General features: G+C 37.3%; 3 protein-coding genes across 4 annotated transcripts in view; 1 reads left to right on the top strand and 2 right to left on the bottom strand.

Moving 5' to 3' along the window:
* The first annotated feature begins 498 nt into the window (after positions 1-498).
* Positions 499-7,773, top strand: LOC112514622 (microtubule-associated protein TORTIFOLIA1-like). Its single transcript, XM_025121197.1, has 5 exons — positions 499-1,203; positions 2,885-3,076; positions 4,059-4,643; positions 5,537-6,280; positions 7,295-7,773. The coding sequence occupies exons 1-5, from the start codon at positions 499-501 to the stop codon at positions 7,493-7,495; spliced, it is 2,427 nt and encodes an 808-aa protein (XP_024976965.1). The 3' UTR covers positions 7,496-7,773.
* Positions 7,774-8,639: 866 nt separating this feature from the next.
* LOC112514754 (DNA polymerase I B, chloroplastic/mitochondrial) lies at positions 8,640-17,295 on the bottom strand. 2 transcript variants are annotated; one of them, XM_025121356.1, is made up of 13 exons: positions 16,908-17,246; positions 16,029-16,157; positions 14,954-15,824; positions 13,877-14,068; positions 13,093-13,769; positions 12,257-12,713; positions 11,410-11,505; positions 10,549-10,641; positions 10,278-10,472; positions 9,961-10,053; positions 9,657-9,869; positions 9,483-9,572; positions 8,640-8,898 (listed from the first exon to the last, which is right to left on the bottom strand). In XM_025121356.1, the coding sequence occupies exons 1-13, from the start codon at positions 17,075-17,077 to the stop codon at positions 8,737-8,739; spliced, it is 3,438 nt and encodes a 1,145-aa protein (XP_024977124.1). In that variant the 5' UTR covers positions 17,078-17,246; the 3' UTR covers positions 8,640-8,736. The 2 variants fall into 2 exon arrangements, with proteins under 2 accessions (XP_024977124.1, XP_024977125.1); XM_025121357.1 differs by lacking the exon at positions 16,029-16,157 and having other exon boundaries at positions 16,908-17,295.
* Positions 17,296-26,346: 9,051 nt separating this feature from the next.
* The window catches only part of LOC112514212 (fatty acid desaturase 4, chloroplastic-like), a 1,767-nt gene continuing 1,246 nt past the window's right edge, over positions 26,347-26,867 (bottom strand). Inside the window, exon 2 of the mRNA XM_025120542.1 lies at positions 26,347-26,374. Within this exon, the coding sequence (XP_024976310.1) occupies positions 26,347-26,374 (28 nt within the window). The remainder of the gene's footprint in view (positions 26,375-26,867) is intronic.

The following is a 26,867-nucleotide window of genomic DNA, read 5'->3' as shown; positions in this document are numbered from 1 at the left end:
TTTTAGTTGTTAATTTTTTTTTGATTAACCTGGATATCCAACCCGCTATGCGAGCCGACTAATTCCAAGGGAACCACCTGCTTTGCAGATAGCACGGAGTTACCGCATTTGAACTTCCGTGACCATAAGAGGATTTTTATTTCTAATTAGATTTAAACCTAGGACCTCTTGATGCTTTTGACCTTTGGAACCAAACTCAAATCAATGAAGCTACACCTTTGTGGTTTTGTTGTTGTTGTTGTTAAATTTTTAATGAACAAATTAAAAGGCAGTTGGGGGTTTTCAATTTCCAATTCCAAAAATCTCATTTTTTTATCTTTGAATCTTGATTTGTTTTGACTTTCGAGTGTTGCTTTCACGTTGGGCATTCATTAATCAACTGGGGTTTCACTTTCAGTTTCCAAATCTCAAAAACTCCATTAACACCTCTGCAAATCTCAAATCTTGAATTTTGCACCACCACCACCGCGGCCGCCATTGTTGGGTTGCTCCTCCGCAATGTCAACTAAATCTTTAAAACCCACAAAATCTCCGGTGGTGACACCATCTCCACCATCTTCAAGATCATCTTCACTCTCTGCTCATCTCGCCATGGTTGAAATCAAACAGAGAATCTTGACATCTCTTTCCAGACTTGCCGACAGAGATACCCACCAGATCGCCGTCGAAGATCTGGAAACCATCATCAAAACCCTCTCGCCGGACGGCATCTCAATGATCCTTAACTCCCTTTTCGACGCCATTAACGACACCACCACCAATAAACCCGCCGTCAAGAAAGAATCCATCCGACTTCTCGCCTTCCTCGCCGCCACCCACACCGATTCCGCCGCCACCCATCTGCCGAAAATCATCGGAAACATCCTCAAACGTCTTAAAGATTCCGATTCCGGCGTTAAAGACGCGTGTCGTGAAGCGATTGGACAGCTTTCTTTTCTGTATCTGAAGGGTGAAAATGGTGATAATAATATTGGGTCTGTGGTTTCTTTGTTTGTGAAGCCATTGTTTGACGCAATGAACGAACAACATAAAGGGGTTCAAGGTGGGGCAGCAATGTGTATGGCAAAAATGGTGGAAATGGCTTCTGATCATCCACCATTGTTGGCTTTTCAGAAGCTGAATGGAAGGATTTGCAAGTTTCTTAATAGCCCTAATTTCTTGGCAAATGCTGCTCTTTTGCCAGTGGTTTCAAGTCTTTCTCAGGTTTGATTTAATGATTTGGGGGCATTTGGTAATTGTTGTGTAGGTTGTTAACCAATTCATTGGTGTTAACTTTACAAACCATCGTTCACCAATCAGAAACAAGATATACTTTTGGTTGATTCACATGATGTTGGTATTTAGTGAGGGTAGGAATGTAGTTCTCTATTTGGTCTATCCATTAATGCATAATGTTAATTATCGGTTATAATTCTTAATTACTCCATGATTGTAGCCATTGTCATCATTAGGCGATAGATGAACATCCGCCTAATGATGACAATGACTACAATCATGGAATAATGAAGAAATGTAACCGACAATTAATCCTACAAAAATACCCCCGTTTATTTGTGTTCATGTGTGTTTAATACGCACCATGTTTATTCTTATTACAAAAATGTCATCGACCGGTTTACATGGTTTTTTTGTAAGGGTGTCCGGGCCAAAGCCCGACTAATCCCCGGCAAATTTGGAGGCTAAACATGGCCCCACTTAAATGTCGCCAACACTCCCCTCCTAGGGCTCGAACTCGGGTTCATGACTATGTCATGCCCAAGCCTTTACCACTAGGCTGGAAGGTCTTTGACTTACATGGTTAATACCAATGACTTGGTTAACAAAAGATCTAGTCCGTAGGTATATAGACAAAGGATCGTGTGAGAATAGAAGTTAAGGTGAGAAATGTAAGAAGGGATTTGGACCCTTTATCACTTTTGATCCCGAAACAACCTATGAATTGCGTTTAGAAGGGAATTGGTCTAGTGTATCTCATTAGTGTTGATCTAGTGGGTTTTCTTCAACTAGGATTGATCCAAGGGTGGAGATCCCCTTCTTACCCTTCTCATCATAACTTCCATTCTCCGTGGAAACCAACCCTTTGGCCTTAATATTATATTATATATAGAGAAGGGGGGGGGGGGGAGGTTCATTTAGGAATCTTAAATTTTTGAGAACCCAAGAACCACCTATTTTTATGTAGTATTCATGATGAATAACGTTGAATAATAATGAATACTATTCATCTTGAAGTTTTGTCATGACATTCATCATGAATATATTATCACGTTATTCATCACAAGTATTACACAAAATAGGTGGTTCATATGTTCTCAATCCTAAATCAACCTGGTCTTATATATATAGAGGGAGGGTTAAACGAAAATGCTAACTATTTAAGAGAATACGAAAACGGCCAAATCACGTGTAAAATCACATGTGACTTTACATTGATGGCCAAAAAATTGTGCGGGCGACCCTTTGGCCACGTCTTCACGAAGTGAGGCAAAGTCACATGAATCACATGTGATTTTGTACGTGATGTTAGTGTAAAATCGCATGTGATTCGGCTGTTATCTTTTTCTCTTAAGTAGGTACCGTTCTCATTTGAACCCAACTCTATCTATATATAGGTTAAGGGGAAAACCACAAAAAAAACGGAAAAGCTAAGGAACACCCTAATAATAACTATTCATTTGTCTGGTGGCATAGAAACCAAGAGACATTTTCAATTACTTCTATGCACATGTGTATACCGGACAAATGAATGGTTATTAAATATCAATTTGGGAACACATTTTAAAAATCATAAATCTTAAAGATCTGATTGTAATATTAAGGACTGCATAATTTATGTATATAATTCGTATTTGCTTTTTAAAAACATTTCATATACTTGTTGCAGGTTGGTGCCATTTCTGGACAAGTCTTGGAGCCATTGCTTCAAAGTATTCACGAATGTCTTAAAAGTTCCGACTGGACAACACGAAAGGCAGCTGCTGATACGTTGAACGTCTTGGCTTTGTATTCAAGTAACTTGATCACGGAAAAACCATCTTCAACAATAATGGTACTTGAGGCATGCCGTTTTGATAAGGTTAGTTTTTGAAAACGACCCGTGAATAAATTATTCATTATGTTTTTAAGTAATTAAGGGTCTGTTTGTTAGCAGCTGAATGAGCTTAATGGAACTCAAGTTTATTTGGTCATCTATACATGACTGTTTGGTAGTGGCTTAATGATGTAGAAAGTGGCTTATTTAATAAGCTTTAAAGAGGGAGCTTTATGCAGAAAGCCAAGTTTTTTTCCAGGACTGCCCCTCTCAGTTATAAAACACGCTCACTCTGTCTATGAAAAAACCCTTCCAAACAAAAACCTTTCCAATCCATACAGACAGATTAATCCACAGAGACATCTTTATACATGTAGAACTTAATGGAAAACCAACCCAATAGACCCCAAGTCTAAGAAGACAGAGATCCAATTGCTGTGTTTTTTAGCCAATTTAGGGTGCGTTTGGAACACAGACAGGACTGGACAGGCGAGAATGAGGTAGGCGGGGTGGGATGAAAGAATTGTGGAAAGTTTTAGCGTTTTAATTTGACATGGGTAGTTTGGTAATTTGCCAATCTTATCTAATTTGTTCCACTATCCTTTCTTAATGTCACACCAAACGTGGGAAAAGAAGTTTTTGTCCTGTTCTGTCCCATCCTTTCCTGCTTATCAAAATAAATGTCCAAAATAAAAAAGGCACATAGTTTTAAAAAATGTGTAATTATTACACTTCTAATTGACAATTTTACCCTTAATAAATAGAGGGAGTAATGAATTTCTCCATCTCATAAGTAAGGGTAGGATTGGAAAATATGCACTTACTTTTGAAAGTAGACACTTATCTTTGGACAAACTAAAATATAAATGTGGATAAAAAATAAATATATGATTATTACACTATTTAATTAACTAAATGACAACTATAACCTTAGTATCTTAGTAATAGAGGGAGTAATGAATTTCTCTATCTAAACATTAAGGGTAGAATTGGAAAGTGTAAAATAACACCTCGTGAACTTCTGCAGATAAAGCCGGTCAGAGACAGTATAACGGAGGCGCTGCAAGTATGGAAGCATATTTCAGAAGGTTGTGAAGATCAAAAACCACCCGATCATGGTCAAGATTCTAAATGGCGAAACGGCCTTCCGAAATCGGATGGTAAAAGAACAGAGCTGCGGCCACCGAAGGATGGTCAAACGGATGGTCAAAATGTATCCGAAAAGACAGTTGGAACAAAAAAGAAAGCACCTCCTTTAAGCGACAAAGAACTGAACCCCGAGTTTTTCCAGAGACTTGAAAGACGGGTTTCTGGTGAAGTTGAAGTTGTCGTTAATCGTAGATTCCTCAAGTCGTCTAATTCACAAAACGAAGAGGAACCCGACATCAATGATACCAATGTAGGGTCAATGTCAAAGTCAAAAATCAACTTACAAGATTGTAATCCAGAAAGCGGAGCCGGTGGTCCGTCTTCTAGACAACAAGAAGTTGATGATAAGAATGATCGAACTCATAGGGAGGGATTAATGAGTAGTAACGGAAATTGGTTGGGCATCCAAAGGCAATTACAACAATTGGAGAGACAACAAGCATATCTCATGAACATGTTGCAGGTATAAAAACCAACTTGCACCTAGGTTGATTTTCATTAAGTCCTGTATGGATAAAGCTGTCTGTGTGGATTAATCTGTCTGTATAGATTGAGAAAGTTTTTGTTTGGGAGGGTTTTTTCATAGATGGAATGAGCTTGTATTTTAATTGGAAGGGGCAAGTTTGGAAAAAACTTGGCGTTTTACATAAAGTTTCCCCAAGAAGCTTACCGAATAAGCCACTTTCTATGTCATTGCCAAATAGTCATGTATAGCTGACCCAATAAGCTGCAAAAGCCATTAAGCTGCTAACAAACAGGCTCTTAGTCCTCTTTTTCTATTTGTTGCTTGATTGCACACACTCGTTTCTTTCAGTCAATGACAATTTTACCCTTAATAATAAAGGGAGTAATGAGTTTCTCTATCTCATAATCAAGGGTAGAATTGAAAAGTAACGACATTTTTTTTTGGGACAAATTAAAATTAAAATGTGGACACCTTTGGGATGGAGGGAGTCCAAAGTTAGGGTATTTACGAAAATAGCCTCTCTAGTCTCTTCCCCTTGGGATAGAACCTACTTTTTGTGTGGGATTTACTGGGTTGGTTTGGTTAAAGTCTGGTTCAGCGGAATACCGTAAAGAAATAAAAAACTGAGGAACACCCTGGTAACCATTCATCTGTACGGTATGCACATGTGCATGCAAGTAATTTTGAAGTAATTTGTCTGGTATCCACATGTGCATAACATGCACACATGCATAGAATTCAGGAAATATCTTCAATTTATTTGTATGCATGCGTATATATCGTACAGATGAATGGTTATTTGGGTGTTCCTTAGTTTTTCGTATTTTTTGGGGGTTTTCCCTTGAACGTCACTCGGTTTGGTTATATTGAACCATTTATTGACATTGCAGGATTTTAGGGGCGGATCTCGTGATGGTATGGTGACTCTGGAGAACAGAGTGTGGGGTCTAGAACGAGTTGTGGAAGACATGGCCCGCAATTTTTCGATATCGTCGAGTAGTCGAAGAGATTATATGACAGGATTTGATGAATCTTGTGGGAGATCGTTGGGCAAGTACAATGGCTTCTCCGACTATCCTAATACGAAATTCGGGAGGAATGATGATGGGATCTCGTTTAGGGGTTCTTGGAGACCTGATAACGGCCGGAATACGCATATTGATTTACGGAAAGCCGTGGATGGTAGATCATCGCAATCAGAGAACGAAAGTGAGCACGTTAATAGGAGAGGTTGGGGGGATGTTAGATTTGGAGAGGGTCCGTCAGCAAGAAGCATTTGGCAAGCATCAAAAGATGAAGCCACGTTGGCGGCAATCAGGGTGGCCGGTGAAGGCAATGGGCCTGTCGGAAATGGCGGAGCGGCGGCAGAAGTGGCCGGAGATGAGAATCGTGTACGGAATCGGGAACCCGTTTGGAGAAATGCAATGGATGCGGTTCATTCCGGAGATATGGATATGGCGTTTGCTGAAGTTTTGTCTTCTGGGGACGATCTTTTGCTCGTGAAGCTAATGGACAGAACAGGACCGGTCGTTTATCAGCTCTCGAGTGATGTGGCGAGTGAAGTTTTGCATGCGATCGCTCAATTCCTTCTCGAACCGAACTTGATTGACATATGTTTATCTTGGATTCAACAGGTATGCAAAGCGAAGTTCTTTATTAAGCAACTCTTAGACTGTTTATTCAGCAACAATTAGTGAACAAAATTTTATCTTGAATCATACAGACAACTTAATTCGGGCTTAATGAAAAACCAACCGAACAAGCCCTAGAGCTAGAAAAGTGGATTTGGATAATCATTCTGTAAAAAATGGGCTGGCCCGAACTGACCCGTTAAGATTAGTGGGCTCACATGGGCGATCCATAACAAGTTTAGGACAAGCCCATTAATATATTTATTTGGCTTCCGATTCCCGATTTCCCGTATATTTGACTCGGGACATACTTTATCTTTTTTACGTAAAAATAAAATGACCTCAAATCTCAAAATTCCGTTATTTCCCTTATTGAACGGTTCCTCGATCTATGTATTTTGAATGATTTTAGATAGCTTATAAGTTTGCAAAGGTTACGTTCGATCTTTTAGCCAATTGGCCCGTGGGCAAGCGCAACCTGTTTATATGGCGGGTAAGGGCAAGTTATCAAACCAACAAAAAGGTCCTGGGTAATATTAGGCCCGTGGGCAAGCCTTGCCCGTTTATATGGCAGTAAGGGCAAGTTATTATGCCCGCGAAAGAAGCCTTGGGTATGCTGTATTAGGCCCGTGGGCAACCCCAAACCATTTATGTGGCGAGTAAGGGCAAGTTATCAAGCCCGCAAAAAAAAATCATGGGTATATTGTATTAGGCTTGTTGGTAAGCCGGGGTAAGGGCAAGTTATTAAGCCTGCAAAAAGATCTTGGGTATGCTATATTAGGTCAGTGGGCAATCCCGATCTGTTTATATATTACGGGGTAAGGACAAGTTACCAAGCCCGTAAAGAAAGTATTGGGTATGCTGTATCAGGCCCGTTCGATAAAATAGGTTGGTCGTGGTCCAAGCCCGCAAATGATCACCTCTATTGGTCTTCTTTATATTTGAAACTAACAAATTTTTATCCGATTCTTGATTCAACTTACTAAGGGCATTTTTGTCATTTCGTTATGTTTACAGTTGTTGAACGGGATCGTGGAAAACGGAAAAGATGATATGGGAATCCCTATGGAAGTGAAAAGGGAGATTTTGGTAAATCTTGATGAAGCTTCATCGACTACCGACCTTCCTGAAGATTGGGAAGGTTTGATGCCAGATCAACTATTATTGCAGCTGGCATCAGCCTGGAATATAGTTGATCTGCAGCAGTTACACAAATAGTAACTTTTTTTTTTTAAATTTGGTTTGATGGGTATTTTCTTAAGTTTATCGGTTTGTTTTACGAATGATTTTGCACATAAGTGTTCGGGTTGATTCTTACATATAGGTATATGGTATAAACTTGCCATCTTTGGCTTCAAGGTTGTATAGAAGATGTGTTGGTTCCGATCGGGATCTTTTAGGGGGTGTTCGGTTCGTAGAATATATTTGGAATGATTAGAGTGTTTCAAAGGGAATGGAATTGAATCACGTTTGATTACAGGTTTGTTCGACAGGAAATGAAATGAAATTTGTTAAAGTAATTGAAATATGTCTGTTATTGTTGTAATAAAGTAACTGCGAATGGACAAAAGATCATTTTTTGGCATTTTCGTACTTTCTTGCTTAAAATATGAATAATATAATATGGTAAACTTAATAATAATATTAAGAGTAAATTATGTTTTTCGTCCCTGTAGTTTGTTAAAAGTTGTAGATTTCATCCCTGTGGTTTCAAAATTTCGGTTTTCATCCTTATAGTTTTTTCGTCGCTAAATCCAAAACATTGTTTCTAATCATGAAAGACTAAAATAAAAATGTATTATAAACCATAGGAACTTAAAAACACGATAAATTTTAAATCACAAGGACGAAAAAGGTAACAAATTATAAACCAGAAGATAATTGTAATTTCGAAGCCATAAAGACGAAAATATAAATTTTTAATAAACCATAGGGACTAAAAATGTAATTTATTCTAACATTAATTGATGGCGATAGCGAACTGTGATGGCAGCTACGATCCTCAAAAGCCCGATTAGCTGAAATTTTATGGGCAATTGGGCATGCCCAGGCCAAAGCCGAAAAAGCCCAATTTTGCCCGGCTTGCAAAAGTCGGGACGTTTCTTTAACCCGAAAGCCTCGTTCACCCCTAAAAAAACCGAAGCCTTTTTTTGCTTACTGAAAATGGGCTTGAACGGCTCTAGCATAGAAAAGCACGAGCCTTGCCCATCTTATTCCATCATCTTCGAAAGAACGAGCCACAAGAATGGAATTGACCATTCCAATTCCGTCATACTCCAACTAACAAAATAAAGACACGACGGAAAAAAGAAGACGGAAAAATCGAAACAAAACCATTCCCAAGAAAACTGCTTTCACCATCTTTTTTACATACCAAAAACTATATACAATACATGGATCTTTAGCGAGACTACTCTACAACGGCTGAAAAGCCGACCAACAAAGCAAAACTTTGGTGTCTACTTGGCAGAATACCAATTCTTGGCAAATTTGGCGTCAACCGATAAACCGACTTTGAGAATATTCTTGCCATCAAACGGCTTCGACATGCACTCCACAACTATTGCTTTTGCAACATCGGCTGATTCCGATGGCCCTTCCAATATTACTTCATCATGAACCTGTGGTCAAAATGTCGTTTTTCCAAAGGTGAATTTAGTTTTAACTGGCTTATCAATTTCAGCCAAATAACTAGCGTAAACTAGCTTATCAGTTTCAGCCAAACAACCAGCTTAAGCCAAACAAGTAGCTTATCAGTTTCAGCCCAGCAACTAAGCTTAAACTAGCTTATCAGTCAACAACTAGCTTTTCAGCCAAACAACAAATTTAAACTAGCTGATAAGTTGACAGCTGGCTTTTCAGTCAAACTACTAGCTTAATGTATAGCTTATCAGCCACCATGTAGCTTTTCAGCCAACAGCTAAGGGTTGTTTGTTTATCTCTTGATAGTTCTATTAAGAGGCAACCTCTGAATCGTTAAGAGGTTTGGCAAAATAAAAGTCTGCTTCTTAATGTTTATAAAACCCTCTGAATGATTTTGTATCATGAATCTCCCTTAACCACTAAGAGCCCTAATTTCATTGTACACAATTACCAAACAATTATATTTCATTTTGCACTATATCATGAGTCTCTTAATCATTCTGCACCAAACCATTCAGCAATTGCCAAAAAGCCTCTTAGTGTTGAAAATTTAAAAGGATACCTGTAAAAGCAGCTTCCATCCAAGCTCTCTCAGTCGAGCATTCTTCGATATTTCTAACATGGCACACATAGCAACATCCGCCGCACTTCCCTGTTCACAGTACATACAATCAGAACGATTTTTCTTTCCGGGAGGCCGAAGAATCGCATCATGCGTTAAAATAGAATAAAAAACCTGAACGGGCGTATTGATAGCAGCTCGTTCAATATGACCTCTATGAGACGGACTAGCGTCTTTTGTGGACGGAAACGTACGTGCCCGTCCTAACAATGTATATACACATCCAATTTTTCGAGCTTCCCGTTTACGTGCTTCTTGCCACCTCAGCACTTCTTCTCTACCTCCATACCATCGAGCAACCGTTTCTCTTGCTTCCGTTACCGAAACCTGCAATAACCACCACCGTCTTTAAAAATGATCGCGAATTTTTTTTCGAATTTTTCGCCATTCGGGTTTTGATTAATGGAATCGGGATTACCTTCCAATCGCGTGAAAGCCCAACAGCGGTTTTCCCGTACGCAATGGAAAAATTGAGCATCTTTGCTTTTCTTCGTTCAGAAGCAAACATATCCTAAGGAAGAAGAAGGCAACGACAGCGTTATTTTTAGCCAAATGACTTGAATGCCCTTTAATAATGACAAAAATAAGATGATCTTGTGGACCATATTGCAAATATTGCAAATAGCCCCAAAATTGAAACCATTTGAATTTCCATTGGACGCAAACGCGGAGATATGTGTTAACGACTTGGAGTCAAAGTAGTGAACCGAGTGGAAAGAATACGATTTTCTTTACCTTTAGGAGCGGAACCGGGGGACTTTCTTCACCGGGTTGCGGATGCCACTCGAGAAGAACCTCCTTACTTTCAACTGCATCACGGATGTACGGATACATATTCATAGCGGTTCTTGAATGGAAATCTCCGCCAGCTTTGAAGGCATCCAGCATACTTTTACAGTCCGCAAGATGTGCAAGAATCCGGAGTTCCAACTATTCAGATATAAAATCGCACGAATTAATCTCCGTGGGACCGTTAAACTAAAAAAACCGTTATCCGTCATATTACCTGCCCATAATCAGCAACAATAAGAGAGTTTCCCGGTGCCGCTATAAATGCCTGACGGATCTTGTATCGGTCCTTCTCTAAAGCCGGTTGATTCTGAAATCAAAGATGCTAATGTTAACACCAACCCATTGACTAAAAAACGCAAAAAGACTACATGTTCACTTTTAATTCGAATGAGTAGTCGTTTCATGCTGATCTTTGAGGTAGAGGTCATGTCTGTGTACATCTTATCCCTCGTGGACCCCACCTCTATGGACCCAGAATTTTTTCCAAGTGGTGAACACCATTTGATTATAAAAAACGAAGCTATGAATATTCTTTTTACAAAATCATCATTGGCCTGTTGGTTAGTTTTCTTACTTTTTGTATATGAGGTTCTATGTTCGAGTCTTTTATCCCAGATTTTTTTCAGAAACATAATAAACTTGAAATTAAAAGCTAAAAAAATGATACAATTGGGATTCGAATCCACGCTTAGAAGGGAAGAAAAGACCATGCAAACCAACTCTACCAAGAGAAACTTGTGTTGTTACTGTAGTTTCAAGAAACATATGGCACCCTACAAAATAATACAGTGGCACATTTCACGACCTTAAGATATTTACATTACGACAAAGGAATGAAGCGGGGGCGCATGCCACCATATGCACTATATTGGGTCCGCCCTGAACCCTCCAGATGGGATATACTGGCCTCGTTTGGTTTGGTTTATTGTCGGAAAGACATGCGAAGTGGCGACGGAGAAAAATTAGCTCGGTAACATTCTATGGAATAACTTGAAGCAACTTAAGATCGAACACTATGTTATATTGTTGCATAATTGATAGTAATAAGACGATCACAAAATCGAGATTGTGTAACCTGCAAATTTGGTCTCCTGGCAGATAGACGCCCGGTTTCCGTGTTGATATTTAGTGAACAATGAATACGCCCGTTTCTGCCAGATATATGGCTGCCCTGTGGAAACGAAACCAGTACACACATCAATAATAGTTCTACTCAGGTGTGTTTGGTATCCAGACAGAACAGAAAAGAACAGTTGTTTAGCGTTTGGTAAAACAGAACTAGACAAGAGAGATAAAATGGCCAATTTAGCCCTAATTAATTGTTTATATCTTTTATATATTTTGATTAATTTATGTAATTAATTAAATTATAATAAAAAATATATATTTTTTAACAAAATATATCATTAGAAAGTTCCATCAAGACGAATAAAATGACACTAAAATAAAAAGTTTACATAGTTTCCTATTTTTTATACCTTTTCTATATTATTTTTTTAATTACTAATATTTAATAAATCACATAAACTAACCAAAATATAGAAACCGTATAAAAATAATATTTTGATAACAGTAAAGTGAGAGTTTAAAGAGCATAAAATACAATAAATAAAATTTAAAGAATGAATAAATTGTAAAAAGAGAGGAATATTTGATGTTTTAAAAGAGAATTAGGTTCTATTTTAAAGTTATATTGGTAAAATACAGGTTTGTTCCACTCTGTTCCACATAAAAGTCCTGCCAAATGTGGAACAGTGATCCCTGTTCTGTCTTGTCCAGTGTTACCAAGGCACCCGCCAATAGAATGTAACTCCCACACTGTGGCTATGAGACTCGGGTTGACTCAAACCCTCGTCCATTTGACCAAGTATACCACCCCGGACCCAACCATAAAGTTTAAAACTACTTAAAACGATCGTAACCTGTAAAGGAAGAATGAAGTTGGATATCAACGAGTCTATCGAGCAAACTTCACATAATGCAGCAATTGCATGGCACGCCTCGTGTCCTTCCGAGCCCCCTCCAAATGCGGCATAAGCCGTGCCATAAGCGGTTTCCGAGTTGTTAACGAAAGGTACGCTCTTCGTCTCCGATAACTCGATATCGGTAGGATCATCAGCATTTTCATCCACTTCCGCCGTCTCTTCATCTACAAAATCGTAATCCATAGATACCTTCCCGGCAAGGCTCTTCAACACATCTCCACAAACCGAAGGCCACCCTGATGCGGTGTAAGTTTCGGGTTGTAGACCAGAACAAATCGTTTTCAGTTTAATTTTACGAAATTTAGTGGCCGTTTTCTTGCCTTCTTCGATTATATTATCAACGTTAGGGACTTTAAACTCCTTCTCCATTGGAAGACATTGAGAAGGATCTTTGCTGCATAGAAATTTATTTCAAGTATAAGAACCAAACCAAACGAACCCGATATATCCCATCTGAGGTGGGGTCCGGGGAGGGTAAGATGTAGATCTGACCTCTACCCCAAAGAGTAAAGCAGATGTTTCCATGAAAACCCCCTGCTTGTGAAAAGTGGACCCTTTGTTTTGGGAGAAACTAATCATTACACTTCTTAATTAACTACATGACAATATTACCCTTTATAATAGAGAGAACAATGAATTTCTCCATCTGACAATTGAGGGTAGAATTGGAAAGTAGACACTTGTTTTCGAAAGTCGCCACTTATTTTGGGACAAACTAAAATAAAAATGTCGGCAATTATTTTGTGACAGAGGGAGTAGTTTGTCTTTTCTACCTGTTAAGAATGCCACCAAAAAACAGCTGCCGCAACTGCGTATCGCTCCCCACGTTCATAAATTTAGCATCTGCACACTGCTTCGAAGCCCAGTTTCGGAACCGATCAGCAGCAATCTGCTGTTCAGCTTTCGCAACTTCTTCAATCTCCATGAGATAATCTCGATCAACCAGCATCCCTTCGGTTTCCATTTTCACCAAAAGCTCACCAAATGGACGCCAATATTGTTCATAAAAGTCAAATAATGTTCCTTTCGTAACCCCGTTAAACTTCCACTCCCGATTCGATAGTTTACTTTTCAATCTTTCGTAGAGCTTGAGAGTGCTTATCGAATCTAAGGCCGAATAACAAACCCACGGTACCCGTTCTACCCTTTGAAGCACTTCAACGGGAGGAATCACGACAACTTTGCCTTCCGAACCATCTTTTTTCAGCTTTTTTCTGCCGAAAATGTTTTTCATTGATACTTTCCCGATCAACTCTTCGTTAGGACCTAAATCAGCTCCGGACATTATTCCTTTTGAATCACTAGTAAGTGCTTCCAACGAATACCCACCCGACATCCGTCTTGAAGAATCCCACAATCGAGCCATATGCATCGTGTCGGCATGAAAACCGGAAAGTTTAAGATCATAATTCTCTATAACATGGTTATCGAAGCTATAGTTGTGCCAAACCTACAGAAACACCTTTTCTACTGTCAGTTGATTTATAACACACAGCATTTTCCGTAATTTTGGTAAAATAAAATCCTAAGAAAAGTTAACACAAAGGTACTGTTGACCTTTTTAATCGAGGGATTTTCGAAAAAGGCCGAGAATATATCGAGCATACTCTTCCCGCCACCGTCAAGAACATCGACCCAAATACAAGACTTCCCGTTTCCAAAATCGGCTTCATGCCCCGAATAAATGCTGAAGCATATAACTTCTCCGTGATCAACGGGTGTTTCTTGCTTCACGTCAATCGCAGCCACCTGAGATTTACACAAGAACATAAAAAAACCGAACTAAACCAAACAAACCCAGTATATCCCACAGCAAATGCATTATATACCGCCCGGAGGCGGGGTCTGGGAGGGGTAAAATGTAAGTGGAAATTACCACTTTACCCCTGTGTCAAGAGACAGAGAGGCCGTCTGCGAGAAAACCCTGGCTTGCAAAAAAAGATTTGCTATCGCATAAGAACACTAAACAAAATCAATTGCAGTATATCCCACCCGGAGATACGGTTTGGGAGGGTAAAAGTGTAAAATGTAGGCAGACCTTACCCTGTCTCAAGAGATAGAAAGGTTTCCCAAAATACCCCCAGCTTGCGAAAAAGGTTTACTACTGCATAAGAACATACAAAACTAAACGAAAACAAACCCAGTATATCCCACCCGGAGGTAGGGTTTGGGAGGGTAAAAATGTAAAATGTAGCCAGACCTTACCCTGTCTCAAGAGATAGAGAGGTTGTTTCCCAAAATACTCCCGGCTTGCGAAAAAGATATGCTACAACATAAGAACAAATAAACCAAATCAAGTGCAGTATATCCCACCCGGAGGTAGGGTTTGGGAAGGGTAAGAATGTAAAATGTAGACAGGCCTTACCCTGTCTCAAGAGACAGGTTGTTTCCCAAAATACCCCCCGGCTTGCGCAAAAGATTTACTACTGCATAAGAACATACAAAACTAAACGAAACCAAACCCAGTATACCCCACCAGGGGGTAGAATTTGGGAGGGGTAAAAATGTAAAATATAGGCCAACCTTACCCTATCTCAAGAGAAAGAGTGGTTGTTTCCGAGAATACCCCTAGCTTGCGGAGAAGGTATACTTTGCATAAGAACATATTTTAAGCACATAAAGTATAATACATGCCTCGGTATCACATGCATGGACTAGATGGCGATACTGAGTCGTAAGTTTTCGGACTACTTCTTTGGCTAGGGAGATGTTATCGACTACGAGAACCTTCTCATAAATGCTCATAAGCCTCTTTCGTAAATGAGTAGAATTTTTAGAATCTAGCGGTACAATATAGGTTTCTTTCAAAGCATCCGCATTAGCAGCCGCCGAGCTTTTATCGGTTCTTCCTGCTGAGCGTTTTTCTGATTGCGAGTCCATTCGATGGACACCATTCACAGGTGTATTTTCCGAAACTTCTTGCTTCAACTCTAGACTTTTACTGTTGTGCATGACATCATGCCCATGTTTTTGGGTGTTACCATTATGAGCTGGTGACGAGATTTGCATCTTCCTTGAAACTCCTTGTTGCAAATTTCCATTAGGCGGTTGGCTCGGGAACTTCTCATATCCAGTCATGTCTCGTGCCTCGTGTTCACGGGGCTCAGTTATGACCGATCCTGCATACTGAACATTAGGCACGGCATGGCCCACTTTACGTACTTCTTCCTTCCTCTTTCTTAATGCTTGTGTTGCTTGATTCCATGTTTGTGGTCGGAAATCTTTTTCTCTAAACGGGTTCCTTGGATGAGCATCAAGAACAGGAGTGATGTATGTATTCCCGTCTTTATTGCCCCAAGGAACCATTTGAGCATAGGAATTACCTCTTCTTGATTCTACGTGAAGCCTAAAGTCGGCACATGATTGATTGTTCATTGAATTAACATATCTCCGGCTTTCATCAAAGGACATGGTACTGATATTTGACCACGAGTTATATCGGCTAAAAACCATCGAGATGTTACAAAACCGGTCTTTTTTACTAAGAGGATTTTGACTTTGCCACCTGAAATATAAGAAACCGAAAGGTGCATAAGGAAAAAAAGAGATGTGATGCTCCCAAGAAACAAAGATCCAAATTTTTGATCAAATAAAGAATACGGGAAAGATAAAAATCAAGAATCGCCATCATCGTCAATTCAAGATTCAAAATTTCAAATCAAGAATCATTATGATTCCAAATTTGCATCACGATTCCAATCCACCGTACCTTAATGAGCTACTACTACGATACCATTTGGGCCCTTTTGTTAACCGACCTTCTAACACGGCTTTATAAGTCCATGACCTTCTAACAAGTTTGAGAAGGTCACTTTTACACACAATAACGCTTAGAAACCTGTCAGAAGGTCATCGATTTAAAAAGCACTTGTTATCAAGAAGTCATTCAGCTAAATAACCCAACACCATATTCATCATGATTCCAATCCACTGCACCTTAAGGAGCTACTTCTACGATACCATTTGGGTCCTTTTGTTGAATAACCTTCTAACAGAGTCTTTTAAGTCCATGACCTTCTGAAAAGTCTGAGAATGCCACTGCTTAACAGAAGAATATCACTTATGGATTTAAACAGCACTTGTTGTCAAGAATTTAGCTACCATATGCAGCATGATTCCAATCCACTATACCTTAATGAGCTATGATACCATTTGGACCTTCTAACAAGTCTGAGAATGTCACTTCCATGCAAAGAATGGCTAGAAACTTGTCAGAAGGTCATGGATTCGAAAATCGCTTGTTGACACAAAGTTGTTTTAGCTAAATATCCCAATACCATTTCCAGGTTCCAACCCCTCAAAGCCCAATACAGTATACCAGTCAAAATAACCTTCAAATCAACTAAACTCAAGAGGCAAGAATCTTTTTGCTGCCCACAGAACACAATTGCAACAAAGAGAGCTGGGATTTCTATGGCACAATTTACAATCACAGCTACAAGTATCATCATAAACTACATCTAATGATAACAAGAAGCACACAAAGCAAAACATACCCATCTTAGAACGAAAAAACCCACAAGATTAAACCCCAAATAATCACATCAAAACTCAACAACAGATGAAAAAAAAAAAAAGGAAAGCGAACCTGTAAAGGGGTTTATTGGAATCAGAAGAACTCCAGACGGACCGACAAGAAGAAGGCGAATAAGAAGAAGAAGAAGATACCATAGAAGTAGTGGAACGAGGGCAAGAATGGCAAAACCATAAATAAGAAGGGGGTTTCTTGAAAGTGTTGGTTGGAGTAGTGAACGCCATTGTTGTTGTTGTTCTCGTTTCTTCGAATCGAAACCCTCTGAGACCCAGCTTCTTGCTGAGCCCGATAGCAGCCGTCTTGGTAAGCTTTGAGATGGTGGATATTAGGGTTCTTCTTCGAAGGGTTTTTTTAGTGCTTATTGTCTGCAATTGAAAACCCCATTTGGGTCAATCGCTTAAACCCTTGTTGCTATAATCATTGATGTTGTGAAGGATACCACAATTTTGGGAACAGTTTCACGGATGGATTGTTTGTCGTTTGCTCTGAATGGATAAAATTCAATTGAGCCCCTTAAGAATGTTGGTTGTTTCATTTAACCCCCTCCAAAGTTCTGTAGATATGTACTTCCATGTTAAATATAGATTAAATCACGAATTTGGTCCCTATGGTTTGGTTGTTTTTACGAAATTATCCCTGAACTTCATTTATTACAGATTAGGACTCGTCGTATATCGTTTTGTAATGAATTTGGTCCCTCCCTCTGACGGCCATCTAGTTCCTCCATTAACCTTGAGGGCGTTGTCGTCCTTTTCCTTTTTTATCTTTACTCGGGAGACCAATTTCACAAAAACCATACAAACTACAAGGATTAAATCCATAATTAAGTCTAAAAAATAAAAAATAAATTTTTTTATACTTCGAGTTTATTAAATTAATTAATTATTACACATTAAATTTATTTTATAATATATTTTTTTCAAAAAAAATATGTATTATATACGTATGTCACTCACATTTATATACACACACACACACACATATATATATATATATATATATAGGTGGAGGTTCAAACGAGAACCCCTATGATTTACGAGAATGCGAGAACAATCTAATAACCTCAAACTTTTTTAATTAATAAATTAACTTATATTAAATATAAATAAATTAATAAGGACAGTAATGTAATTAATTAATTTTATAATTTTTATTTTATTTTAATTAGTCATAGTTATCCATTTTTTTTCTTGCACGTTCTTTTCCACTCTCTCCTCTCCCCTTGTGATAATTGTGTGATTGTGTAACCATAACCTATCGAAACCATGATCAATCAAGTGTAATCATAACCTATCGAAACCATGAGTAATCGTTGTGATAAATGTGTGATTGTCTAACCCTAACCGATCGAAACCACGATCAAATTGAATGCGCAAGTGATGTTATAATAGTGATATCACACTCATATCACACCAAATTGTTTAGTGGATTTCGTTCGTAATCGTTGTGATAAATGTGTGATCGTCTAATCCTAACCAATCGAAACATGATCAAATCGAGTGCGCTGTTATGATAGTGATATCACATGATTATCACACACATATCACACCAAATCGGTAGTCGATTTTCTAAGTTAACCCTAGCCGAGCRGAATCCTTGTGATAATTGTGTGATAATCACATGATTATCACACCCAAATCATAACCAATCATGTTGATATAAGCGATAATGTGATAATCACATGATTATCACACCCATATCACACCAAATCATGTTGATATAAGCGATAATGTGATAATCACATGATTATCACACCCATATCACACACAAATCACAACAAATCGTGTTGATATAAGCGATAATGTGATAATTATGTGATAATCACACGATTATCACACTCATATCACATGATTAACCGTTTATTAGATAATGATAATCATGATCGTGTAATCGTATTAAAAGATTTTATGATATCATTTCCTTATTACCCTTTTAATTTTAATATTTTATGAATTTTTTTAAATTTCAATTTTAGTTTTAAAAATCTTTTAATTTTATTTTTTATCACAATATGTGGTTATTGAGTTGTTCTTGCTTTCTCGTAAATTACAGGGGTTCTCGTTTGAACCCTTCCCTATATATATATATATATATATATATATATATATATATATAGTTATATTTAATTAGTGAGGTTCAACCGTTCAAGGGAAACCACCTCCATTAACCATAGATTAATTGATTCAACGGGTGTGATTAAATAGACGTTTATAACACTATTTTTAATGAAGAAAAATCTCAACATCCTTATTTTTTATTCGAAAAAAATGAAATATAAACAAAAATCGAGCAAAATAAATTATACCATGCTGATTTATTTTTTCATCCGTTTTTTTTTCCCGTAATTTTCCGGTTTTTCATTTATTTAGCGTTTTCCTCTGAACTCAACGCAAAATAAATGAAAAAACACGAAAAAAAATGGATGGAAAGATATATCAATATGGATGTCAAATTAGTGAGGAATATGATTATTTTTTGGTGTAATTTATTTCGGTCAATTTTTGTTTATATTTGTCTTTTTTGAATAAAAAATAGGTGGGGTGAGATTTATTTAATCTAAAAAATATTGTTGTAAACGTTCATTTAATCATATCCGTTGAATCAATTAATCTAATAATTAATAGATATCATTTTCTGCTGAATCCCACTATATATATGGGGAGGGGAGGGGCGCACGTACACGTACGTAATATATATATTTTTGAAAGAAAATATATTGTATATTAAAATTAAACTTAAAGTATAATAAGTAATATATATTAAAATATAATAATTAATTAATTTAATAAACTTAGATAAAAAAATATTTTTTTACGTTTTAGACTTAGTTATGGATTTGGTTCATGTTGTTTGTGTGGATTTTAAGAAATTGATCCCTCAAAGTAAAGACAAAAACTGGAAAAAGACGAAAGTGCCCTCAAAGTTAATGGAGGAAATAGACGACCTAAGAGGGATGGACCAATTAGTATTTAGTTATGTCCTAACTTTCGTCGGATAATAATAGGTAGTTATGAGAGTTTCATCAACTCGCTCCAAAAGCTTCAATAACGACATGGGCATTATATGTGTTTCAGAATTACAGTTATTAAAATCTAAATGGATCTCCAAAACCAGACACTGAAAACGTGATTTCAAGAAACTACAGAAGTGTCCCCCCCCCCCCGGGGCCAATTTTTAGTGCTTTATAATGGCATGAATCGTGTCGATTCACACCCTTCTGGCCAAACCACATGTTCATCCAGATCTCCATTTAGTTTTGGTATATGCAGTGACCCTCATTCTGCCGTTCTCTTGATTTTGCACTGTTTCCCCTCCTTTTTTTTCCTTATATCTTTATTTTCTTCTATCAGCCCTTCAACATCGTTCACCATTTTAAGAAACCGTCTCAACATAATCATCCTATAAAACTCAAGCAAAACCTAGGTTTCCAACCCCAAACCCAACCGTGATTGAATGATGAACATGCACAAATTAAAAGGTCGTTCACCAAACGCTTACTAGGGTAAGAATTTTTTTGTAAGGGTGTCCGGGCCAAAGCCCGACTAATCCCCGGCAAATTTGGAGGCTAAACATGGCCCCACTTAAATGTCGCCAACACTCCCCTCCCAGGGCTTGAACTTGGGTTCATGACTATGCCATGCCCAAGCATTTACCACTAGGGTAAGAATTTATCGGCAAAATTTAATACTACCACTTACTTACCGGGTAAGATTTTAGTCCATCAAAAGATATCGTAATAATTTATCCGGTAAGCGCTAATCGTGGTAAGAGTCGTTGTCATCACTTACCGGGTGAGACTCTAGGTCCTTGTCTTCGCTCTTACACGACAAGATTATTGGTTCTTCCCATATTCATCAGTAAGATAATGTAACTCGATAAGCACACTAACCGAGTAAGTGTTTGATAAACGGACCATAAGTCAAAAATACACACAAGCTGATCAAGATCAGAAGCAAGACAAGGCTTCAAATCATCAATGCAAGTTTTTTATAAGATGATTGTTGAAGGAAAAATATTACTGATATGTCAAATGAGAACTCAGTAATTTGTGATAACCGTGAGATCCAATGTGAGTCACTCATTTAAGATAATTATGTTATTTATTAAATAAATAGAAAACGGTAATTTAATAATAAAATAACAACTCCCATAAATAGGAAATTCATAATTATCCACAGAGTGTCATCTTTGAATCTTTGATGCCGGTAACACAAAGCGAATTTGCGTTCTTTCCATTGTATCACATTTTGTGTCTTCGTTGTTTACAACGTATCACATATGTATCTTAGGGTATCACAACGTGTATACAGTGGGCATCACAGTGGACATTAGTGGGTATATAGAGAAAATGATCATAATTAATGTATCACAATGTGTATACAGTGGGATGAACATGGATGTTCCAGATTCTCCTTCTCTGTGTGAGCTTTGAACATGGATGTTCCAGATTCTCTGGAAATCTCAGTACAACAAAATTGATTTTATATGACGTCTAAAATGTAGGATTCTCCTAAAAAGATATTATATAGAACTTAAGTTTATGGGACTAAATAAAAAACGATGAAGGTGTCGAGATTGATGGGTGAAAAAATGGTTGGGTGTATATGACATTTTTTTTCGGTTTACCGAATAAGTCATCGTCTTACTGAATAAGACACAACCGAACACCTATGCATAGCTTATCGAATAAGCCACAACCAAATACCTGTATACGACTTACCGAATAAGCGATACAAACATTAAGCCCAATAAGCCATTACCAAACAACACTTTAGCTCCTTTCCCTGATGGATGTGAAATCTTACAGTTTGTAACTTTTTTCTTATATTTTTTATCCTTTATTCTATTTTTTTAAGTAATTTTATATCTGTAATATTTAGTATTTTTATTTTGTTTCCAAACATTTTACAATATAAAATAAATCAAAAATTAAAATAAATTGAATCTGTATACATACCATCGTGTATAGTCCAAAAACATACAAATCAAACGTTTTATTGTGGTTTGTAAACTAATTTCTCACGTGTTCAGTTGTTTTATTGATTCCTCTTGTTGTGATTTATACTGATTAATTACTTATAATTAGTTTTTTAACAATTAACCATTACGTATAATTGTTTGATAAATAGAAAAATAACAATGCATATACAGATACCAACTTAACTGATATTTTTGCCGACGTTGTATTGCAATTAAAATTTTCAGTTACAGTTCTAAAGTTTGAATACGCCCTCCTAAACTTGAATATTGGCTCAACCCCTCATTAGAGACATCACACGGGCAATACCTCGTGTCTGTAACACCCCAGATGTCGATCCTGCACCTCTGTGACCCTCCTCCTCCCTTCTCTGCCGACAATATCTACCCTCGATTGATGGTCGTTGATTCCACAATTTCTAATTCACCGATTTGACGAGATAGGGGTGGACACTCTTTTTGTAAAGAAATAGGATGAAGAAACAATCGTCATCAACGCCTCCAGGCTGGTTGAGAGGTCAAGGTTGCATTGGAGGTGATAAAGGATGGAGGGTGGAGATGAAGGCCAACAGTGATGGAAGCCATTGATGAAGGACACTTGAGATTGGAGCCAAAACGACGACGACGATGATGATTAAGACCCTCCTTCAGTCTAATAGTTAATGTGTTTGTTGCATAGTATTGCTCTAACAATTATCATGAGCTTGATATCTTGTACCATCTCAATAAATATGTATAACATAGTACCACTTATGTAGTTTGCGGTCCCCTTTGTGTCCTTTATGAATATTTCTTGTTTATGTGAACGAAACATTAAGGGGTTTCGATTCGTTTACTGAACACTTATTATATCTTATAGAGTAACTACACATTTATGATATTCTACCACGTAAGAGAAGTACATATACCTTGTCAGATACAACCGTCTTTACCAACAATCTTGTTGTGACCAAAGGGCTTTTAGCCTAGCGGTATGTGAGTTCTTGGCCTCCTAGAAGGTCAATGGTTCAAATTTCATCAAATGTGAGGAGGGTGTGCGGATTTATTTGTGTTATTTGTAGTATATAAATATTATATACTTCAAAAAAAAAAAAAAAATCTTGTTGTGCTATTTTATTAACCGAGAACTTTACCTATGAATATGGTGACTTTTATTCGGTTAACGCTTATCAGATAATTAATAGACGCTTATACTGAAAAATAAAATTGATGGTTTAGACGAGTGTTGTATTGATTGTATAAAAAAGATACGTTGTACTTGAAACATGCTCTCTCTCTCTCTCTCTCTCTCTATATATATATATATATGTATATATATATATATACACACAGAGAGAGAGAGAGAGAGAGACCGATCGAGGTTCACGAGAAAACTCCAAATAAAAGAAAAACTAGAAAACAACTAATCAACTCTTAGATTAGATGATCTAATAAATATAATTAAATGGATAGTTACAACAATATTTTTTAAATTAAAAAACGTCATCCCCCTCTATTTTATTTGAAAAAAAGATGAAAAATTAACTAAAAATTCGAGCGAAATAAATTACACCAAGAAAACGGTCATATTTTTCTTGTCAATTTACATCCATACATATTGATATACTTTTTTGTGGTTTTCCAAATTTTCATTTATTTACCATTTTCTTCTGAACCTGACCGTATATATATGAACTTTAATTAAATGGGAACTCGATAGTTTGTGATAATTGTTAGATTCAACCGCAACCAATCAATTTATCGATACTAATTTTTTTATTGTATTAGTGAATGGTGTAATAATAATTTTAGTAAATTAAATTTACATTTAATTTTTTCATAGTAATTATTCATTATTATACGATTCCTTAAATTTCTCAATTGCAGATAATATTAGTCCATACATGTAGGGGGTGGCCATCGGGTCGGGTCGAGCCCCAAACTAGCTAAACCGATCGGGTTTCAGGGGAGGATATTGGAACCCACACCCCCTTTTTAGACTTAACCCACGGGTTCCGGATCGTGTCAGGTTTGGGGCCCAAATTATTTTTTCGTCACTTTCCTGCTTTGCTTTCTGTGATGTTTATTTCCAGCTTCCTGTCATGTGCCACTTTCCTGCTTTGCTTCCTGTGATGTCTATTTCCAGCTTTTCGTCATGTGATCATATATATTTCCATTTTATAAAACATAAATCCCATTATCCCAATATGTAAGGTCCTGGATCAAGGTCGAAGACTAAGAGACTCGGAATCGTGTGTGGTGATGACTGGTGCGTGACCGACCGCCTGACTGGTGAGGTTCTCGTGAGGAGCTGCAGGAATGAGGATGGAGCGGTTGACATAAGCCCTAGATTGAGGAGTCATCGTATAAGGTATTTAGAATTTTAGATTTTAGGTTAAAAACTTAAGTAATTTGTGAAATATAAAATAGGAAAAATATCATATCAAGTCGGGGACCGAAATGGTATACCCACCCGATTCTATTTTACCCGCTAAATATTCGGGTTTCAGGTATTGGACTAGATCAGATAGACGGATCGTTTTTCCTTAAAATTCGGGTCAGTTTTGGTCGGGTTTTCAAGTTGGGTGGGTTTTGCTCACCCTTACGTACAAGTATGGCCCATCAATTATTTTTGGAAATATTCAGAGGTCATATCGGCAAAGCCTCGACCACCATCAAAAATTAATTTTAGAAACCTTGAAGATTATACGAAAATCAATAAAATTAGTCATTTTTATCAGTTGATTTCACCTCTTAGGTGCTGTTTGTTTTTCAAAAAAAAGCACTTAATTGCCTCTTATGTCTGAATCGGTCAGACATTGAGGGATTAAGTGCGTTTGTTTTGTTTTTATAAATTAAGTGCTTAAAACATCTGATTTCATCTGAATTATTTAGAGGTAAAATGCAGTCTGAAAACCTCTTAATCGCGTCGCCTCAAGCTCTCGCCTACCCTCCGCCATGTTCCTCTCCCTCTCCTCCCCGCTCCCCTCCTCCACCACCTCCATTTCTCTCCCTAAACCCCACCTCCACCCGCCACCACTCCGGCACCACCTCCCACCCTTTATCCATTCCGGTGTCGATATCGTCGATCGATCACCGTCTCCGGTTCCTAAAGCATCGGATGCACTGCCTCCTCCTTCATCTACCTCCTAGGGTTTTTCGGCATCGATTTCGTTCAATCCTTCGGAATCGAAGCTTGGGGACTGCCTTAGGGCTGCTTCGATTCGACGGCAGGCGTTGGAGAGGACGACGGGGAGGTCGTTGTTAGGGTTGCCATTGGAAGGATTCGATTACGAGTCAATTTTAGGGCAGTGTTGCGAGATGCCTAATGTTTTTCTATCTCCATCTTCAGAAATCCAAACCATTTATGGGTATTTAAACCAACCAAGCGTAAACAGGGGCTTTCAGTTCCTTAGCAGCTAGGGTTCTTCAATCTTCCCTTTTCCTTCATTGGAAATGGAAAAACATTAGGCATTGGAAACGATCATAATCAAGTTCATGATGTTAACAGTGATTCCACTTCTGATTTCCATTGTGAGCTTGGATCGTTTGAACACCAATTTCGTTTAAATGATTGGATATTTCAGTTAAATTTAATTGAAATGAATTGATTCAGATTTCAGACGTAAAAACAAACAGTCTGACTGATTCAGATTTCAGACTTCAGCACCACCTCTTAAAATTCAGAAGTGAATTCAGACTTCAGACTTCAGCACCTCTTAAAAAACAAACGCCACCTTAGTCATTTTTAACAAGGTTTGTCAGAATTAGATGAAAAATGTAATTTTTTTGCAGACCCGGTTGAGAAATGTAAATTTTTTTACGGACCTTGGAAAAAATGTATTTTTTTTGCCTGTAGGGATAAAAAGTAAATTTTTTTGTCTTTTAGTTGGGTCCGTAATTGCGGACGTGGGTTTTGCGGACCTATAGCTATTTTTAGTAAACTTGGAGAAAAAATAGGTAGAAGGTGAAACCAACCCTGGAAAATGGTTATTTTTAATAAATTTCCAAGATTATATTACGTTAATTTGTTGTTATTTTTCATCGATGATTTATCAAAAATAACTATTCAAATTGATTATTGATTGTATTACAGTGTGTATCACAATATATGTTTTCGTTTAGGGTATCATATTGTGCATCTTGTATGTATCCTGTGTATATTTTCTTTTAACATTGTAAGTATCAGAGTGTGCATCTTGTATGTATTTTGGGTATCACAGTATGTACAATTTGTATGTATTTTTCTTTAATGATATCTTTTTAGGTATCACAATGTGCATCTTTATGATGTTTGTGGGGATAAGTTTCGCCGGTGTAAGGTTCGTCGGAAGGACGAGAAATAAAAGATTTAGAAAAAGACTACTTTATCACTGAATATTATCTATGGTTTTTTTTTTTAATTTAATGGATAATCACCAAAATTAACATTATTAATTTTAACCATTAATTAGCAATAATAAGAGGTTGAGACTGAATTTTACATTCATCATAAATTTATTGAATTTTTCCTTGAATTACCCCTATATAATTGAGATCATGTGAGATCATACTGTTTTCGTGACCTGTGAGATCCGTGAGACCACATAAATAACTCGTATCTAGCGCGATTTATGAGTGAGTTTGCGATTAAAGGTAATCAAGTGTTCAGATTTCTTCTTACGTTTCTCCTATATAATTGGGATCATGTGAGATCATACTGTTTTTGTGACCTCTGAGATCCGTGAGACCACATAAATAACTCGTATCTAGCACGATTCATGAGTGAGTTTGCGATTAAAGGTGATCAAGTGTTCAGATCCCTTCTTACGTTTCTCACTTTAACTCTCATTCTTACACGATTAACATTTATTTGTTTTACATTATATATTTTTTTCATATGTACTTGCTTCACAATCTGAACCTTTTTAACTTGTTTGTGAAACAAAAATTATACGTAAAAAGAATTCATATAATAAACTACATACATATAAAACAAATATATTATGAAACAAATATTTATTTATATTAAATAATGCATCAAACTAAAAGTTTTATAAAGTTATCATGATACATATA

This window comes from Cynara cardunculus (assembly GCF_001531365.2).
Source record: "Cynara cardunculus var. scolymus isolate 2C chromosome LG 6, CcrdV1, whole genome shotgun sequence".
In the NCBI taxonomy this organism is placed as follows: Eukaryota; Viridiplantae; Streptophyta; class Magnoliopsida; order Asterales; family Asteraceae; genus Cynara; species Cynara cardunculus.
The sequence above is the reverse complement of the archived record's forward strand: the minus strand, read 5'-3'. Positions and strand labels throughout refer to the sequence as shown.